The sequence below is a fragment of the Podarcis pityusensis genome (assembly GCF_964106645.2).
Source record: "Podarcis pityusensis genome assembly, chromosome: 10".
Classification (NCBI taxonomy): Eukaryota; Metazoa; Chordata; class Lepidosauria; order Squamata; family Lacertidae; genus Podarcis; species Podarcis pityusensis.
The window spans coordinates 2538924-2558424 of record NC_138035.1 but is presented as its reverse complement, the minus strand read 5'-3'; the positions used below and the strand labels follow the sequence as shown (position 1 = coordinate 2558424).

The following is a 19501-nucleotide window of genomic DNA, read 5'->3' as shown; positions in this document are numbered from 1 at the left end:
CTATCCATCTCCACCCCCATCGTTCTGCCCGGACACTGAGGTCCAGCGCCGAGGGCCTTCTGGCGGTTCCCTCCCTGTGAGAAGTGAGGTTACAGGGAGTCAGGCAGAGGGCCTTCTCAGTGGTGGCGCCCGCCCTGTGGAACGCCCTCCCACCAGATGCCAAAGAAATAAACAACTGTATATGACATTTAGAAGACATCTGAAGGCAGCCCTGTTTAGGGAAGTTTTTAATGATTGATGTTTTAATGTATTTTTAATCTTTCATTCGAAGCCGCCCAGAGGGGCTGGGGAAACCCAGCCAGATGGGTGGGGTAGAAATAAAATATTATTATTATTATTGCTTGAGTTGGAAGGGACCACAAGGATCATGTAGTCCAACCCCCTGCAATGCAGGATTCTTGACCTTGAGATTGCGTTTCAAGCACTGCTGACCTAATGAATGCTTTATGGCATAAAGCAGCTTAGGGCCCTCATTTACGGAACCGCCTCTCCTGGTATGCCCCACAGAGGATCATGAACAACCATAGTTTAGAGGTCCCAGGCCCTAAGGAAGTCAGACTATCCTCCACCTGGGCCAGGGCCTTCTCAGTGATGGCTCCGACCTGGTGGAATGCTCTGTCCCATGAGACCAGGGCCCTGCAGGATTTAACCTCCTTCCGTCGGGCCTGTAAGACAGAGCTATTCCGCCTGGCCTTGAATTTGAATCCAGCCTGATCTTTTATTTCCCTTCTCTTCCCTCCCCCTCCCCTTTTATGAAGATCACCTTCTCTGAGACCCCACAGCTAATTCTCCCCTGGCCTCCCTGCTGGCCCAAGTAGGACCAATTCAGCTAGCTAGCCCTGGTGATTATCTAATGCTTATTTCCCCTAAACTGATTTCTGAATTTTGAATTTTACTGTTATTCATGTTTTTATACTGTATTTTATGCTGCTTTTACAATTAAGTGTTTTAAATTTGTTGTTAGCTTCCCTGAGCCCGGTTTTTGAACCGGGAAGGGCGGGGTATAAATAAAAAATTATTATTATTATTTATTATGAGGTTATATGGATGAAAGTCTACTTTGTCAGGTGCATATATCTTTTTATGTTGCCCAAATACACTTAATGTCACTTCAAAATTGTAACCTGCCTTGAGGACTAGGGATGGGGCAGGCTAGATTTTTATCTTTATTTTTAAATGCCAGCCATGGCTCCTCCCATTAAAAGCAATTTAGTATGTAGCTTTGGGCAGGCTCCCTTTTCTTCTTCTGCCCTCCCACTCCTTGTTTGCCTAGGCAATGTGCGCCATTGATGGAGTTTCTCTGTTTCTCTGTAGTTCCTCTCTTTGGACGACATCCGCGATACCAGCAGAGCAAGCAATGACATGAGGGAAAACCAGAGACATAGTGTGAGTAGCCTCTACTTTTCCCATTTTTGATGTCTGAAGATGAATGGAATGGGAGGGGTCAGGAATTCAAGGGGGGTATGTTGAGCTTCATACAAGTTTGACACCCCCCCCCGCCCCGCTGCTGAAATTGTGAATTCGGCCACAAGTAGCTCGGTGTGTGTCATAACACATCTAAGTTTAACATGGGGAACTGTGGTTTGGGTATTGGAAGATGTAATGATTAATTAAGAGAGGGAGAGGCTGAAAACAGCTCCATCTATCTCAACATCCCCTCTTAAAGCCAGCTTTGAGAAAAAAAATCTTAAAGCTATTTACCACACATTCAAACATCAAATAAAACAATCTAGAACAAAGCATTACTGAAGAAAGTCAGATGTAAAGTAGATATCCAGAGCAAAGTAATTAACAGGAAATTAATATTATCTTAAAAGGTTTCAAAGTAAAGTGTTGCAAAGAAGGTCAACTACAGAATGCACCTTGAGCACAGCAAAGTTCAGGAAATAATTGCCTTGAATTCATTTCAAAAGAAAACATTACTAAAAAATGTCAAATACTAAGTGCACATTTCAAATGGCATAATTAACAAGAGAATAAAATATTATAAGCATCGAGCATAACTGCTGCTTTTGCTGCCAGTTCTGCCAATGGTGGTTCATGGCCAGCGGCAGCTGTGGAAGCTCAGATTCGATGACCTGGGTCTTCTCCAAGAGGCAGCCAAGATGGTCTCTGGCCTCTTCAGCAGCATTGACTTTTTGTAGCTGGAGTCAGTCCAGGCCCCACCCTCCCAGGCCAGATGGGAGGAAGCCTGTAGGGCAGGGAGCAGATCTTCCAGGGCTCCCAGCCAAAGTGATGAAACTGAAGCAATGGGAAGCTGGCTCATACTGAGTCAGGCCTTTGGTGCATTTAAGAGAGTTTTTGTCTACGCTGACAGATAGTGATCCTCCAGGGTTCAGACCAGGGACATTCCTGGCCTTGCTTGGAGATGCTGTAGATTGCTTGGAGGACCTGTTGCATCCAAGGCATGGCCTACAGCCTCCCCCCCCCAAGTCCCTTGCTCATAGATGTTTGTGGCCATTGAAATATCACATTGCTGTGAGTTCCAGACTGAGAACTGTTGCTTCGTGGTTGGCACAAGACGTCAGGTCAGCCGCTCTTGGAAACAGCATTCTTCCTACGTTCTTGTGCTTTCGACCTTCCGAGTCCAGCTCTGTCGTCTTTCTGTCACACTCCTGTTCCCCTAAGCCAGAAAGCCCTGCTTGTTTATGCCTCCTTTAATCGGCAAGCGGACCCATCCAATTTCCCCTTTCCTGGAAGCTCAACAACAGCACTGCGTGTTCTTCCCCCACCCTCCACTGTTCGAGAAGGGCTGTGGCTCAAAAGCAGAACATCTCTTTTATGTGGATTAAGGGTAAAGATATAACTTAGGGATAGAGGGCTTTATACTTTCCTTTCTTCATTTCATTCCTTTTCTTTTTTATGCTCTTCCATTTCTATCTTCCCACTCTATTTTGCTTTTATTGTACTCTATGTTGAAAACTTTTAATGGAAAGGGTTATTTAAAAAAACAGCAGAGCATCTATTTTGCTAGTAGGGCGGGGTAAGACTCTGAAACTCTGTACAGTGGTACCTTGGTTCTCAATCCGTTCCAGAAGTCCGTTCCAAAACCAAAGCATTCCAAAACCAAGACACACTTTCCCATAGAAAGTAATGCAAAATGGATTAATCCCTTTCAGATTTTTAAAAATGACCCCTAAAACAGCAGGTTAACATGAATTTTACTAACGAGACCATTGATCCATAAAATGAAAGCAATAATCAATGTTCTGTACTATAAAATACATAAAGACAGTATTCTAGATGATAAAAATTAAAATTATTTTTTTTCTTACCTGCACTGATGATGATCGTTGTTTGGATGGGAGGCTTTTATCCATTTCCGCAGTCACACAATCTATCAATCAGTAGCTGAACTGGGCTCCACACTGTCACAAAAATAAATTAACCGAAAAAGCCTCAAAAACAAAGCGTTCGAAAACCGGAACACTTACTTCTGTGTTTTCGCTGTTTGAGTACTAAGCCGTTTGAGAACCAAGGTACCCACTGTATTGCTGCTTCCAGCCAGTGTGAGCAAAACTGCACTAGATGGGCCCCAGTGATCTAGCACAACGCAAGGCTGCTTCCTGTCTTCCTATGATCCCTTTGCTCACAACTCCCAGCTAGAAAAATAGGGCACCGCCAGCAGCTGAAGAGGAGCACTCAGCTGAAGGGAAGCTCAACAGCTCTCTAGCCTGAGATGGCCGAGTCTCCAGGAGGCCATAGGTGCTCAGCACCCCTCCTGCCCCAGAGGACGACCCCCACCGCCCCTCTCCCTAGACACGTTGGAACTCGCTTCCTTATCTTTCCAGGCGAACGACATTGTCCCCTTGACTCCAATGGCCCTGGTTCCACCAGATGACGCAGAAAAGACCGACAATCCCCTCTTCAGGTAAGGATTCCCCCGCGCCAACCTTTAATTTTCCTAGTCAGAGGGGATTATCAATGCGCTCTGGGGGAGGCGTGCCTTCTCATGCTGCCCAGCTCTCTAGGGCTTGTCAGGAGTTCAGCCTACACACGAGCAGGATCCTGGTAGAGACACCTGCCCGACTGGCATGTTCCCTCCCTCCTGGTCAATCGTTTGGGAGCTTCACAATCTTTCTTCAGCCCGAACATCACAGCGACCGATGCCAGCAGACACCGGCACACTTAGGGATCCACAGAGTTTGTGCAAGTTGCCTAACAGACCTCAGCAACTCAGCATTTTGGCTAATCGGCTTTATTTACATATAAACACACACGGAGCACTGCAACATGGCTCCCTCTCTCTCTAGCATCACACAGCAAAGAGAAAGAACAAAGGACAATGGTCCCACTTCACGGAACACAGGAATACAAACATCCTGTCTCCATCACTTCCCACTCTGTGGAGTCAAAACATACACCGTCATGTGAAAGACAACAATCCCATGACTGCAAACGTGGAGCAGGAATTCTAACAGGCCTGGCCTACAGACTGAAGGGGTCACTGTGTTTCCTTGCAGCCAGAAGGGGGAGAAGTTGGCGAGCCGGAAGGATTTTCACATGAACATCTGCACTCCTCAAATCACCGGCAGGCTGGAGCTGGTGGGGCTCTCGCCGATACAGGACAGGAACTGGGACCGGGGGATCGGCTCTATAGGTAGGGGCCGGCGCACAGCGCTTCTCTCTTCCCTCTTGCTCCCTTGGAGGGGGGATGTTAAGAGCGTAAGAATGGGCCACATGCTTTGGGGTCGTTAGGGGGATGTTGCTGCCATGCTCTAGGGTGGCCCTCTCAGTCCCCTCTCCTTCCCCTATAGGTGTGCAGGGCCTTCTTCCAGCAGGCTCCACGCCCATGGACGTCTGCGGGTTCCGGACGCCTGTCGCCGCGCTGAACTTCTCTGAAGAAAGCGGTGAGTTGCACCTGGCAAGACAAATGTCAAAAGATTTTGAATAAATGGACAAGTTATAGGAATTGGATAGCATGGGGGGAAGCCAACCCAAGCATCCAAATTAGAATGAATAATCTGTGCACATGGTTAGAAGAGAAAACAATTTTGGGGGGGGAGGGATCAAAGGGGGGGAAAGTTAGGATAAATGAGTAGGGACAAAAGTATATACTGTTAGGCATAACTAATAGGAGGATGATTTTGATGCAGGTTATTGTCAGACTTGCGACTGAATGGTTTTTTGGTAAGTTATTCGAAGTGCCTGGATGAAAGTGTGATTATAAAGAATGGGGTGGGGGGTGGAGTTGCGCCTGGCTTTCTGGAGGCGACTGAGGGCATCTGAAAAATAAGAGCCCGTATTGGAGATGCTTAAAAAGAGCTTCCTAGACTGGAACTATTCCTCCCAGAAACCCAAAAGAAAAGGGCGCATGCTCCAAGCGAGAGTCCTTCATTGAAATACAAATTCTCAAAGGGACAGCCTCAGAAATAAGGAGGAGTCTGCAGGGTTCCGCATCCAAAGCCATGTTTTTTGTACACTTCCAGATTACAGACGCCATTTCCTTTCCCCAATCAAAGAATCACAGCAATCTTATTAGTTGCAACCCAAAGTCATCATCCTGAACCAATCTAAACCATTTGGCTCTTCAGATCAGCCCTCATCATAATATCATGTGATTACGTATAACCATTTTCTGCTGTCTTTCCTTATTAAGACTTTCCTGTTCGTTAAGTCTTCCAATGTCCCCTTTCATCTGTCTACAAAACAATTGAAGATTGATTGCAATTGCCATGCCTAGCTGATTCTCTTTTCATGCATATACAATGGCCACAATGGATTCTAACAGTTTACTCTTTCATAGGTACCACGTACAGTACCTAAAAGCATCTAGTTCTGTACTGTATAAGACAGGTACAGGCCTTTTCAGTTTAGCTAGGAAATAGACTCAAAACGGAACAATCAAAATGCAGTTTTATGAAATCATTACTTTCTCCAACACCTGCTGGGTCAGGCCAATGACCTCGTTCAGCATCCTGTTCACAGTGGCAAACCGGGTGCCCCCAAGGGAAACCTGCAAGGAGGCCCAAGCGCAAGAGTCCTCTCCCCTCCTGTGCCTTCCGTCAACTGGAATTCAGAAGCATCGCTGCCTCTGGTTGTGAGGGCAGAGCAGAGCCATAAATGGCTAGTAGTAATAATAATAATTTATTTATACCCCGCCCTTCCCGGTTCAGAAAACCGGGCTCAGGGCGGCTAACAACAAATTTAAAACACTTAATTGATGCAGCAAAAAACAGCATAAAATACAGCATAAAGCACGAATAACAATAAATTCAGAATTCAAAAATCAATTCAGGGGGAAAATCCATCCAATAAACATTAGATGATCACCAGGGCTAGCTGGCTAAATTAGTCCTCTTTGGGCCAGCGAGGAGACCAGGGAGAATGAGCTGTGGGATCCCAGAGCGGGTGATCTTCATAAAAAGAGGAGAGGGAGGGAAGGAAGGGGAATAGAAGATGAGGCTAAGTTCAAATTGAAAGCCAGGCGGAATAGCTCTGTCTTACAGGCCCGATGGAAGGAGGTTAAATCCCGCAGGGCCCTGGTCTCCTGGGACAGAGCATTCCACCAGGTCGGAGCCATCACTGAGAAGGCCCTGGCCCTGGTGGAGGATAGTCTGACTTCCTTAGGGCCCAGGACCTCTAAACTAGGGTTATTCATGGACCTTAAGGTCCTCTGCAGGGCAGACCAGGAGAGGCCGTCCCGTAAATACGAGGGCCCTAAGCCACCCGTGGTCCTCTCCTCCTCCAAGAATTTCTCCAATCCATTTTTTAAGCCCTCCAGGATGTTGGCCATCATGGGGGAGGGAGTTCCACCGTTTAACTTCCTTTCCCAAGGAAAGCAGGGAGCTTCGTGGCGAGAGCGCAGCCCATTCCACGGCCGCTGCTGTTTTGCCGGGCCGGAAGATCACCTCCCTCCTCTTCTGTTCTCCCTGAAGCAGGTGCAGCAGCGCCCATCTGTGACGATAACGACGACTGCGACAACTTCCTGCCAGCGCTTCCCGAAGATGTCCTGGATGGCTCGCCAGCTCGGGAGGAGGAGGTCCATGTTGAGCATCAGATGGTATTTGGCAGGGCGAGGGGAGGAGGAGAGCGGGAGGTTGCCTAGGCATGGAGACAAACCCCTAACAATCTTTTTCCTCTGCCTTCTAGAGCATCCCTCAGAGGAAAGGCTACATGCTGCGAGAGAGAGGCCCTGCCCCGGATGCCTGCGTCAAGGTCAGGGGAACGAAATGCCCCAGCCTTGCATCATGAGAAATGCAATAATATAAGCAAACAAACTTGGGCAGAGGGTTGTCTTTGTGCAAACCCCTCAGTAATAATAATAATAAATTTATTATTTATACCGCGACCATCTGGCTGGGCTTCCCCAGCCACTCTGGGCAGCTTCCAACAAAATATTAAAATACAGTAATGGATCAAACATTAAGAGCTTCCCTAAAAAGCGCTGCCTTCAGATGTCTTTTTAGCTGGGTTATCTCCTACGATGAAAATTTGTCCAATGCCCTGCATGTGCCAGAGGAAATCGGAACGTGGGCTTAGCCACAATTGTTTTGCGCCTGCCGGCACAAACATTACAAGTGCTGTGATGCTACTTTTCACAGCAATTGGCACTCCCCCACTCAAATAATCCTGGGAACTGTAGTGTGTTGAGGGTGCTGAAAGTCATTAGGAAATCCCTCCCTATTCCCCCTCTCACTGCTACAGTCCCAGAGTGGTTTATCATTTGATCCATCCTACACAGGGAACTCGGGGATTATAGCTGTGGGAGGGGAAGAAGGAGTCTCCTAACAGCTCTCAGCACCTTGAACAAACTACAGTTCCCAGAATCTTTATTATATATTATTTTGGAGGGGGATCCCTGATGTTTCAAATTGGTATGATAGAGCTTTAACTTGGGGAGCTTACTGCTGCTAGATGTTTTGACGGCCCGGAGGCTTCGATGGGGTGAACGAAACACTGAACAGATTCATGCAGGAGGAGGAGGGGTCTGTCAGTAGCTATGAGTTATGGCAGCTTAGTGGAGCCTCCAGGCGCAGTGGAAGTATACCCCTGAATACCTGATGCTGGGGACAAGCGATGAGGCACTGCATATGTGGGTGCTAGATAAGATGGGCCATTGGTCTGCTCCAGAGTTGGCTATTCTTGTCATCTCTCCTTTGTGTGTGTGTGTGTGCAGTGAGACAGTCTGAATCTCGTTCCAACTTCTTGTCCTACATTACAAGGCCAGGCTGCAGCCTTATAAACGAATGCCGCAGCTGAGCCCTGGCCGAGACCCACAACACCTAATACTAATAATAATAATAATTAGTTACACCTCGCTCTTCCCGGCCAGAGCCAGGCTCAGGGCGGCTAACACCAATAAAATCACAGTAAAAACGTAATAGGGGGAAAGAGAAGGGGGGGGACCCAATTTAAAATACGGGTTAAAATGCAATTTAAAATGAAGCCTCATTTTAAAGTAGCCGATAAATCAAGTCCATAAGGGGAGGGAAACGTAAGGGTCAGGCTGAGTCCGAACCAAAGGCCAGACGGAACAGCTCTGCCTTGCAGGCCCTGCGGAAAGATGTCAAGTCCCGCAGGGCCCTGGTCTCTTGTGACAGAGCGTTCCACCAAGTCGGGGCCAGTGCTGAAAAGGCCCTGGCCCTAGTTGCAACCAATCTAACCACCTTGCGACCTGGGACCTCCAAAGTGTTGCTATTTATGGACCTTGAGGCTCTCCGTGGGGCATACCGGGAGAGGCGGTCCCATAGGTACGAGGGTCCTAGGCCATATAGGGCTTTAAAGGTCAAAACCAGCACCTTAAACCTGACCCTGTACTCTACCGGGAGCCAGTGCAGCTGGTAAAGCACCGGATGAATGTGATCCCACGGCAAGGATCCCATAAGGAGCCTCGCTGCGGCATTCTCCACCCGCTAGAGTTTCTGTGCCTCTGTTTCTCTTCCAGGAGATGCTTGACCCCTGGCGCAGCCTGGACCCCTTCAGCTCCTCCGATGATAAACCCCTGAGGAAAGGTATCTGGAGAGGGAGAGGGAGGCTGGGTGGGTTGGCTGGCTGGCTCCAGGGTGGATTTGATTTAAATCACGCTTTAAATCACTAGTCAGTCAGACTTGATTTAAACCACTAGTCAGTAAGACTTGATTTGAATCATTTCTTTTACAGAATGTCTCATTCTGGCTGGTATCATCTTAATATTGACAACCAGATGAAGGTTTCGTTTTTGGAATAATAAATTTTCAGAGTAGTTTTTACAGTTATATCAAAAATTACTGATATGGTTCTACTACTGGAAACACATGGACAGATAATTATGGAATTATTGTTTATATTTGGACAACTTTTGTGCTGGACTTTATTGGAAGGAAAAAAATAATCATTTCCTTAATAACAATTTAAACAGTTTATTTAACCAAAACAGTAACATCGTAGCATATGCATCCATGTTTGTTATCTGATGTGGTTAAATATTTTTTTAAATAAAACTTAGGCTGAGTTTTAGCACACATGAAAAACTTAAAACAAATCCCCGGGCATCTTCACTTGGTCCCAAAGGCCAACAGCTGGGTGCAAAATGTGCCTGGCAAATTTTGAACGCTGGTGGCACGTGACAGCCTTTGGCCGTTATCTTGGTCCCTTTGTGGGACGCAACAGATACTGGAAAGGGACGGAAAACCGGGAAAGTGTTAGACCAGGCTTCCTCAACCTCGGCCCTCCAGATGTTTTGAGACTACAATTCCCATCGTCCTTGACCACTGGTTCTGCTAGCTAGGGATCATGGGAGTTGTAGTCCAAAAACATCTGGAGGGCCGAGGTTGAGGAAGCCTGTGTTAGAAGCTTATAAAGTGTGAAACGTAACAGGGAGAGGGGAGTCTTGACTGTCGACTGCTAGTGGTTTTTGGGGGGACTGGGAGGACCTCCGTTTCTGCCCCTGTGACCCGATGTAGGAGGGCAGCCCCTTCCGCTTCTCTCTCTTTAGGCAAGCCGTTCACGGTGCCACATGCCCTGGAGAACTTGCCTGGCACCAAGAGGAAGAGGAGGCTGCCCAGCAAGCTGCAGGAATTCACGGCCTGGTTTTCAGCCACAGGTGAGTACAATGGGGCGCGAGCGTGGGGCTGCTGTGGGACGTGACCTTGCCACCTCAAGGCTGAGGGAGCCCTTAGCTTGCTGTATCCAAGAAGTCTCTGTTTCATGAACGCAGCTTGTCCTCTGCTGTGGATGCGCTTGTTCCACCCCTGTGCCCCCCACCAAGTCGCTCAGAGGGTGCTGCTTCTGGTAAGGCCTAAGAACCGAAGAGGAGCTCGCTAGATCAGCCCAGCTTCCTGAGCACAAGAGCTCTCTCGCGTGGCTTCAAGCAATGGTTATTTAGTCGCATCCGGTTCTAGCTCTTCTTAGTCGTCTTCTTTGGTGATCCCTCATAGCCAAGTAAGATTGTCTTCCACAAACACGGTCTTAACAGTGAGTCCGTAAGTGACTGTGGAGGCCAATTCTGGATCCACATGTCCTTCCACAGTGGGGACATGGGTTTCCAGGCGGGAGGTGATCCAGGTGAGGGTTTGCCAAGTGTGCCTTCCTCTTAGCACATTTCTCCCTTGCGTCCTGAGTTCGAGTGTCTTCAAAGCCCATGACACCTTTGGTCAAGGCCGTTCTCCAACTGGAGCGCTCGTAGGCCACTGTTTCCCAGTTGTCAGTGTTCCTACTACATTTTTTTTATATTTGCCTTGAGATGGTCTTTAAACCTCTTTTGTTGACCACCAGCATTACGCTTTCCATTTTTAAGCTCAGAAGAGAGTAGTTGCTTTGGAAGACGATCATCAGGCATTGGCATAACATGACCAGTCCAACAAAGCTGATGTTGAACAATCATTCCTTTGACACGGGTGATCTTTGCTTCTTCCAGTACACTGGCATTAGTTCGCTTGTCTTAGTATTCACCGCTCATTCTTAGCATTCACCACTGTTGAAGTTCATAGGGGAAGGGTCGTCGCTTTGCAAGCAGAGCATTTCGGTTGAATCCCCAGGTAGGACTACGAGGAACTCCTTTCCTGAGGCCCTAAAGAGCCGCTGCCAGTGTCGTCAACACCAAGAGAGGTAGACCAAGGGTTGGACTTGGAAGTTTCATCACAACTGAGCAACATACAGATTCTATTAAATAATAATGATGGTGATAATAATAATAAATTTTTATTTATACCCTGTCCTCCCCGGCCAGAGCCGGGCTCAGGGCGGCTAACACCAGTAAAATTACAATAAAAACATTATAGGGGGGTGGGGAAGAAAAAAGAAAAACCGATTTAAAATACAGCCTCATTTTAATAGTAGCCCATAGATCAAAACCATAGGGGGAGGGAAACATAAGAGTCAGACTGAGTCCAACCCGAAGGCCAGTCGGAACAGCTCTGTCTTGCAGGCCCTGCAGAAAGATGTCAAGTCCCGCAGGGCCCTAGTCTCTTGTGGCAGAGCGTTCCACCAAGTCGGGGCCAGAACTGGCCCTAGTTGAGACCAATTTAACCACCTTGCGACCTGGGACCTCCAAGGTGTTGTCATTTTTGGACCTTAAGGTCCTCCGCGGGGCATACCAGGAGAGGCGGTCCCATAGGTATGAGGGTCCTAGGCCGTATAGGGCTTTAAAGGTCAAAACCAGCACCTTAAACCTGACCCTATACTCCACCGGGAGCCAGTGCAGTTGGTAAAGCACTGGATGAATGTGATCCCATGGCAGGGACCCCGTTAGGAGCCTCGCCGCGGCATTCTGCACCCGCTGGAGTTTCTGGGTCAGCTTCAAGGGAGGCCCCGCATAGAGCGAGTTACAATAATCAAGCCTGGAGGTGACCGTTGCATGGATCACTGTGGCCAGGTCGGGGCGGGAAAGGCAAGGGACCAGCTGCTTAGCACGGCGAAGGTGGAAGAATGCCAGGTTCTTGCATAGCATCGTCTTGCCCTTTGACCTGACGCTTTGCCTGGCCTTGGAAGCGCCTTGCCACTTTGAAGAGGGAGGGAGGGAGCAAGGAGGGCCACTTTGCCAGAGAACCTCTGCCGTCTCCCTCTGAGCATGTGCTTCTTCTCTCCCCAGAGCACCACAGAGCTGGCAACCAAAGAAGCAGGAAGAAAGGCCCAGTGTTCCCTGGTGAGTGGGTGCAACTCGTGGGAAGGTCATTGTCCTGGGTCCTTTGTCGGTTTGCCTTCCCCTCTTCGTTAGTTTGCTTATGCTTGACTTTGCGTTTAATACGAAACAAACAAAGCTGCAGGGAGCAAGTTAGAAATATCAAAGCAGTCTCTGCATTTCTTTGGGCCCCACTCTGGGCATCTTCCAGATGCCTCTCCTTCAGGGAGTTCAATTTACAGTCTTTGGGCGTTGCTCTCATACAATCCTAGGGTTGGAAAGGACCCCCTAGGGGTCATCTAGTCCAACCCCCTGCAACGCAGGAATTGCAGCTAAAGGATCCCTGACAGGTGGCCACCCGACCTCTGCTTAAAAACCTCCCACAAATGAGAGTCCACCACTGTCAGAGGTTTTCCATTCTTCTGTCAAATGGCTCTCACCATCAGAAGATTCTTCCTAAAGTTTCTTGTCATTTGACTCCATTGGTTTCTTGTCATGTGACTCCATTGGTTTGGGTGCTCCCCTCTGTAGCTCTCATGCGACCTCAGTATTAAACTCTCCTTGGGGTGGGTGCAAAATTTCCTTGCACGCACACACATGGTATCTGAGGGTTAGTCGGATCCCAGGTGTTGCCTTGTAGCCTGTGGGACACCAACTGCCCATTCATACTAATAAAACCTGAACATGTTCCCACATGGGCGGGCAGGTGTCTCGGGACCCTGCCACAGCCACTGAGCATCTTTTCGGCGCCAAAATGTGCACAAAATGTAGAAGCAGCAATGGAGCCCCTCTCCAGAGAGCTTGAAAATAGATGTGACTACAGATTTCATCATCCTTGACCCTTGGCCATACAGCCTGCTGGGAGTTGGAGTCCCACAACATCTGGGACAGGAATCGCCGTTTCTCTGTCGAGGGCAGTGGGAGATGATTGGGTGTTGGGGGTATAGACCAGGGGTAGGCAACCTAAGGCCCGGGGGCCGGATCCGGCCCAATTGCCTTCTAAATCCGGCCCGCGGACAGTCTGGGAATCAGTGTGTTTTTACATGAGTAGAATGTGTGTTTTTATTTCAAATGCATCTCTGGGTTATTTGTGGGGCCTGCCTGGTGTTTTTACATGAGTAGATTGTGTGCTTTTATTTAAAATGCATCTCTGGGTTATTTGTGGGGCATAGGAATTTGTTCTTTTCCCCCCTAAAATATAGTTCGGGGCCCCCCCACAAGGTCTGAGGGACAGTGGACCGGCCCACGGCTGAAAAAGGTTGCTGACCCCTGGTATAAGTTGAAAAGAGAGCTAAGCTGGGTTGGGGAGGATTTCAGAAGGGATTTTGGAGTCAGCCACGTAAGAATCCGGGGCAGGGAGCCTGGGGAACAGCAAAGCAAGTTCTGCAGAAGAAGGGCTGGATGGAGAGTGGCTTTTCGCTGCTCCTTGCAAAGCTGCTTCCCAGAGCCTGGGAGCAGGACAAGGGGGTTTGGGGAGGGGGAGAGAAGCTGGGCTTTGTCGAAGACCCTGTTCCTGATCCTGTCATTTCTGGACAGATCTGGAAGTCCTCTACTTGAATCATGCGAAGGAGCGCTTGGCTGCCCAGAAGAAGCTGCAGAGGATGAGGGTGGTGAGGAGAGAGACCTTTCATTCATTCGCTTTTGCTTAACTTCGCCGCCCCTGATTTCCTGCCAGTGCAGACAAGGCAGTTTGCAATCTGATGAAACACAATCGAATAGGCACACGACTTGCAAGGAGAAAAGGGTGGCAGCTGGGAGCGTTGTCTGTGTTGGGAGCCCCCTCTGATCCCCGTAGAAGTGGTCCAGTTTGCTAGCATCTCTGCATGATCAAGTTTATCTAGTGCTTTTTTCATCAAGGTGGGACACACATTGTTCTTGCCCTCCTCATTTAATAATAATAAATTTTTATTTGTACCCCGGCCAGAGCCGGGCTCAGAGCGGCTAACATCATATAAATAATACAATATTCAGTCCCCACAACAACCCTGTGAGGTAGGTTAGGCTGAGAGAAGGCAGTGACAGGGATTTGAACCCCGGTCCCAGCCTGACACCAACCACTACACCACCGCTTCTGTAGTGCATAAATTTGATGCAAGATACTTGGTGCTCTTCTTGCAAGAGGAGCCCTGGTGCTCTGGCAAAAGGAATCTCTGCCCAGTGCCCTCCTGCCTCTCATCCCGGGTTTTGGAGACGCTTGTGAGGCTCGCTAGAGCCCTCTAAGGCCCAGGCTGAGAAGAGGAGCTACTCTCCCTTGTCTAATATTTGGGAGCAATTAAGTTCATTTCCAGTGTTGGTGGAATGGTTAGTGTGTCGGGCTAGGACCCAGAAGTAAGGTAAAGGGACCCCTGACCATTAGGTCCAGTCGCGGTTAACTCTGGGGTTGCGGCGCTCATCTCGCTTTATTGGCCGAGGGAGCCGGCGTACAGCATGTGGCCAGCATGACTGAGCCGCTTCTGGCGAACCAGAGCAGCGCACGGAAATGCCGTTTACCTTTCCGCCGGAGGGGTACCTATTTATCTACTTGCACTTTGACGTGCTTTCGTACTGCTAGGTTGGCAGGAACAGGGACCGAGCAACGGGAGCTCTCCTCGTCGCGGGGATTCGAACCGCCGACCTTCTGATCGGCAAGCCCTAGGCTCTGTGGTTTAACCCACACGCCACCCACGTCCCTCAGGACCCAGGAGACCTGGGTTCAAATCCTCAACTCAGCCATGAAACCCACTGGGTGATTTTGGACTGATCACTGCCTGTATCAGCCTAACTTACCTCACAGGGTTGTTGTCGGGGATTAAATGGGGGGGGGGGGAGAGAGAACCGTGTGTGCCACCTTGAAATAAAAAAATCAGATATAACCGCAACAAATGAATGACTAGAGTAAGGCTGCTCCCACCTGAGAAGGCAAGCCTTGCTCAAAACCTCATGAAAAGTGAGTGACCCTGAGTGAGAACAGGGTGGCAAAAACAGGCCTGGTTTTTGTTTTTATCTTTCCCCCTGAAGCAAGATGCGCAGCTGGCCAATCGGTTAGAGGAGCCCGAAGCCCTGGAGGAGGAAGAGGAGCATGACGACGACAATGACGCCATGGGCCATATGGATGTCGGAGGAGCAGGTCTGTCCACAGTTTCTGGGCTGAGCTCTAGGAATCTCTTGGACCTCTCCCCCAAAACCAGGGCCTCCATTTTCAGCCCAGAATTGGCCGTTGCAATGGGGGGGCCACACGATGCTCCTTCCACACAGGTCCCCCACCCCTGGTTTAAAGCAACCAGTGGGGCAAAGGAACCACATTTCTGGATGCCAATTCATCCAATCTCGGTGCCCATTTGCCCACAGTCTTTGTGCTCAAGCCTTTCCCCAAACGCTCCCTCCGTCGCACTTGCCTCGACCGCCACCTTTCTCTGTCCACAGATGACTTTCTGGAGCACGAAGACGCCCCCCAGGGTGAAGCCGCAGAGGAGGCACCAGTTGGCCTGATAGGTAACAATTGGCAGGCGGCGTTAGCTGGGCCGGGGGCTGGGCTGTAGGAATAGCTGGAAGCTGGTCAGTTAACCCACAACCCAATGTGGAGCAATGGGGGGGGGGGGCAAATCTTGGGTTCAGCACTGTGCAACTGATAATAATAGTAATAATAATAATAAGAAGAAGATATATCCAGCCCATCTAGCTGGGTTTCCCCAGCCGCTCTGGGCAGCTTCCAATAGAACACTAAAATACAATAACCTATTAAACATGAAAAGCTTCCCTAAACAGGGCTGCCTTCAGATGTCTTCTAAAAGTTTGGTAGTTATTTTTCTACAAACAAAAAACTCTAAAAATTACAAACACATCAAAATCAAACAAATCCCCAAACCCAACCAAATATCCATCCCACCCCCACCCCCACACAAAAAAATCAAAAAGGAAAAAAGAACATTTTAAAAAGAGCTCTGCGCCGCTCCGAGTCCTCCTGGGCAGCAACAGCAGCAGTGGCAACCATCCTTATGAGGCCTGTCAGGCCCCACCCTGGGCCAGGTGAGTTATTGGTGTTATTTCTGTTATTTGTGCCAAAGAGCCCTGTGGGGCATAGCCGAATAATTTGGCTGCTTTGCACAACTTACAGCTGCGGGTTGAGAAAGATACCTAATGAATATTTCATAGAATCATAGAGTTGGAAGAGACCACAAGGGCCATCGAGTCCAACCCCCTGCCAAGCAGGAAACACCATCAGAGCACTCCTGACATATGGTTGTCAAGCCTCTGCTTAAAGACCTCCAAAGAAGGAGACTCCACCACACTCCTTGGCAGCAAATTCCACTGTCGAACAGCTCTTACTGTCAGGAAGTTCTTCCTAATGTTTAGGTGGAATCTTCTTTCTTGTAGTTTGGATCCATTGCTCCGTGTTCGCTTCTCTGGAGCAGCAGAAAACAACCTTTCTCCCTCCTCTATGTGACATCCTTTTATATATTTGAAAATGGCTATCATATCACCCCTTAACCTCCTCTTCTCCAGGCTAAACATGCCCAGCTCCCTTAGCCGTTCCTCATAAGGCATCATTTCCAGGCCTTTGACCATTTTGGTTGCCCTCCTCTGGACACGTTCCAGTTTGTCAGTGTCCTTCTTGAACTGTGGTGCCCAGAACTGGACACAGTACTCCAGGTGAGGTCTGACCAGAGCAGAATACAGTGGCACTATTACTTCCCTTGATCTAGATGCTATACTCCTATTGATGCAGCCCAGAATTGCATTGGCTTTTTTAGCTGTCGCGTCACACTGTTGGCTCATGTCAAGTTTGTGGTCAACCAAGACTCCTAGATCCATTTCACATGTACTGCTCTCAAGCCTGGTGTCACCCATCTTGTATTTGTGCCTCTCATTTTTTTTGCCCAAGTGCAATACTTTACATTTCTCCCTGTTAAAATTCATCTTGTTTGTTTTGGCCCAGTTCTCTAATCTGTCAAGGTCGTTTTGAAGTGTGATCCTGTCCTCTGGGGTGTTAGCCACCCCTCCCAGTTTGGTGTCATCTGCAAATTTGATCAGGATGCCCTTGAGTCCATCATCCAAGTCGTTGATAAAGATGTTGAATAAGACCGGGCCCAAGACAGAACCCTGTGGCACCCCACTAGTCACTCTTCTCCAGGATGAAGAGGAACCATTGATTTATCCTGCACCAACTGGTGACCAGGGAAGCCTAGGCTTCGAAGTGTGTTGGGGGTACAGTGAGTGTGTGGCCCCATCAAGAGAAGGCTCTGACCTGTGGTTGTCTGGAGACGATGGAGGAATGCAGGAGAGACATGTTTTGTTGCAGCTGGGGCAGGTGAAGGCGTTCCGTTGTGCTGCTGCAGATGCCCCAGGCTGTTTCTTCTCTCTGAGCTCCTCTCAGCCGTCATTCCTCCTCTGGTCACTGCTATGAATGCACAACTTGTCTGCCTTCAGCATATGTGAAGGAGCATCTCCACCCGCACCGTTCAGCCTGGACACTGAAGTCCAGCTCCGAGGGCCTTCTGGTGGTTCCCTCCCTCTGAGAAGCAAAGTTGCAGGGAACCAGGCAGAGGGCCTTCTCGGTGGTGGCGCCCGCCCTGTGGAACGCCCTCCCAGCAGATGTCAAGGAGATAAACTACTATCTGAGTTTTAGAAGACATCTGAAGGCAGCCCTGTTTAGGGACGTTTTTGATGTCTGACATTTTATTGTGTTTTTAATATTTTGTTGGAAGCTGCCCAGAGTGGCTTGGGAAACCCAGCCAGATGGGCTGGGTATAGATAATAAATGATGATGATGAAGATGATTCAGATCCAGAGCACCTATTTTGAACCCAAAAGGTCCCAGATTTAATCTCCAAGTGGGAGACTCCCTACCTGGGGAGCAGCTGCCAGTCAGTGCCCAGAGTAGCTGGGGAAACCCAGCCAGATGCATGGGGTATAAATTATTATTATTATTATTATTATGCCTGTCTCCAGGCACTGTGGTTGTCTGCAAGGGACTCCCGCCTCTGGCCCCTGCAGCCGTTTCTGGGGTGCATTTGGTGCTGTGGGATGTAGGCAGGGCAGTTGCCCACGGCTAATCTGAGATGTGTAGGAGAACCTCTTAATTTCTGCATTTGGTTACAGATCTTGGTGACGTCTCCCCTGCCATCAACTACGAGGAATACGTGCAAAAAAATGTGGTGCGTATCATGTGTGTGTTTGTCACGTGGCATTTAGGTGCGTCCCAGGCAGCCACCCATCAAAACACTGGCCAGACTCACACCTGATTATCTTACTTAGTGAGGTGATGGTCTTGCCTGATTTCAGAGCCATGCCCTGGGGCCGCTCGGCCTCGCTGTGTATCCCACCACTTGTTATTGAATTTATATCCCGCCTTTTCCTGTTCGTGGTTCTCCCTTTCTCCATTTTAACTGTACAACATTCCTGTGAGGTAGGCCAGGCCGTGAGAGATTATGGCTGGCCCAAGTCACCCAGTGAACTTCATAGCTGACTTGAGATTTGAGCCACGGTGTCAGGCCCTAGTCCTAGACTCTAGCCGTGCCACACTAGCGCGTCTTATTGCTTCCCCTGGGATTTTTTTAAAATTCAAGATTTACTTCTTAATAAAATACAGTGGTACCTCGGGTTAAGTACTTAATTCGTTCCGGAGGTCCGTACTTAACCTGAAACTGTTCTTAACCTGAAGCACCGCTTTAGCTAATGGGGCCTCCTGCTGCCACCTCTCCGCCAGAGCACGATTTCTGTTCTCATCCTGAAGCAAAGTTCTTTACCTGAAGCACTATTTCTGGGTTAGTGGAGTCTGTAACCTGAAGCCTATGTAACCTGAAGCGTATGTAACCCGAGGTACCACTGTAAAGCAAAGATAAAGAATTTGAGTAAATACTCAGAATGTTACAGCAGGTTGAAAGCAGCATAAGGTTGAACAATATAATTAAATGTACTGTTCCAAAACATTACAAAAAAGCCTGTTTTTCCATAAATATTTTAGGCTGGTTTATATGTATTCTTTTGTAATAAGTTAGCTTTAATCATGGTTACTACGGACCCAATTTTCTCAGTTCATTTAGAAATAGTAGGATATATGTTCTTCTCCCCCCCCCCCCAACACACACTTTTAGCTATTATAATAGCTAAGCAGGTTCCCGGTCTTTTTTGAAGTCTCTGTTGTCCGTGTCTCTCTGAGTTTCCCGGTTAGCTTTGCCAGTTCAGCATATTCCATCAGTTTTTCTTGCCATTCTTCTTTGGCTGGTGTCTTCTCATCGTTCCATTTCTGGGCTAGTAAAATCCTAGCTGCTGTTGTTGCGGGAAGCCTTATTTCTGCCTCCCATGCTGGGGACCCTTTGAGACAGGCAGCCAGAGCCCCGGCCATCCAGGGGGCAGCTATTGCCCAAGATAGTCTTGGATGAGAGGGCCTAGCAGTGGCAAGTGGCCACGATAGTTTTATGAGCCCTCCATGTTCAGATGCAGTCTACCCCTGAGGACAGGACAGGACAAAGTGTATGGAAA

General features: G+C 48.6%; 1 protein-coding gene across 4 annotated transcripts in view; it reads left to right on the top strand.

Moving 5' to 3' along the window:
- The window catches only part of NCAPH2 (non-SMC condensin II complex subunit H2), a 31144-nt gene that overhangs the window by 6633 nt on the left and 5010 nt on the right, over positions 1–19501 (top strand). For 3 of the 4 annotated variants that reach the window (XM_081022889.1, XM_081022891.1, XM_081022890.1), the window contains exons 6-18: positions 1315–1386; positions 3792–3871; positions 4464–4600; positions 4758–4850; positions 6879–7003; positions 7093–7158; positions 8888–8954; positions 9917–10024; positions 12011–12064; positions 13577–13650; positions 15038–15146; positions 15443–15511; positions 18119–18174. In XM_081022889.1, the coding sequence (XP_080879015.1) occupies positions 1315–1386; positions 3792–3871; positions 4464–4600; positions 4758–4850; positions 6879–7003; positions 7093–7158; positions 8888–8954; positions 9917–10024; positions 12011–12064; positions 13577–13650; positions 15038–15146; positions 15443–15511; positions 18119–18174 (1110 nt within the window). The remainder of the gene's footprint in view (positions 1–1314; positions 1387–3791; positions 3872–4463; positions 4601–4757; positions 4851–6878; positions 7004–7092; positions 7159–8887; positions 8955–9916; positions 10025–12010; positions 12065–13576; positions 13651–15037; positions 15147–15442; positions 15512–18118; positions 18175–19501) is intronic. The other variant, XM_081022892.1, reaches the window with a different exon arrangement.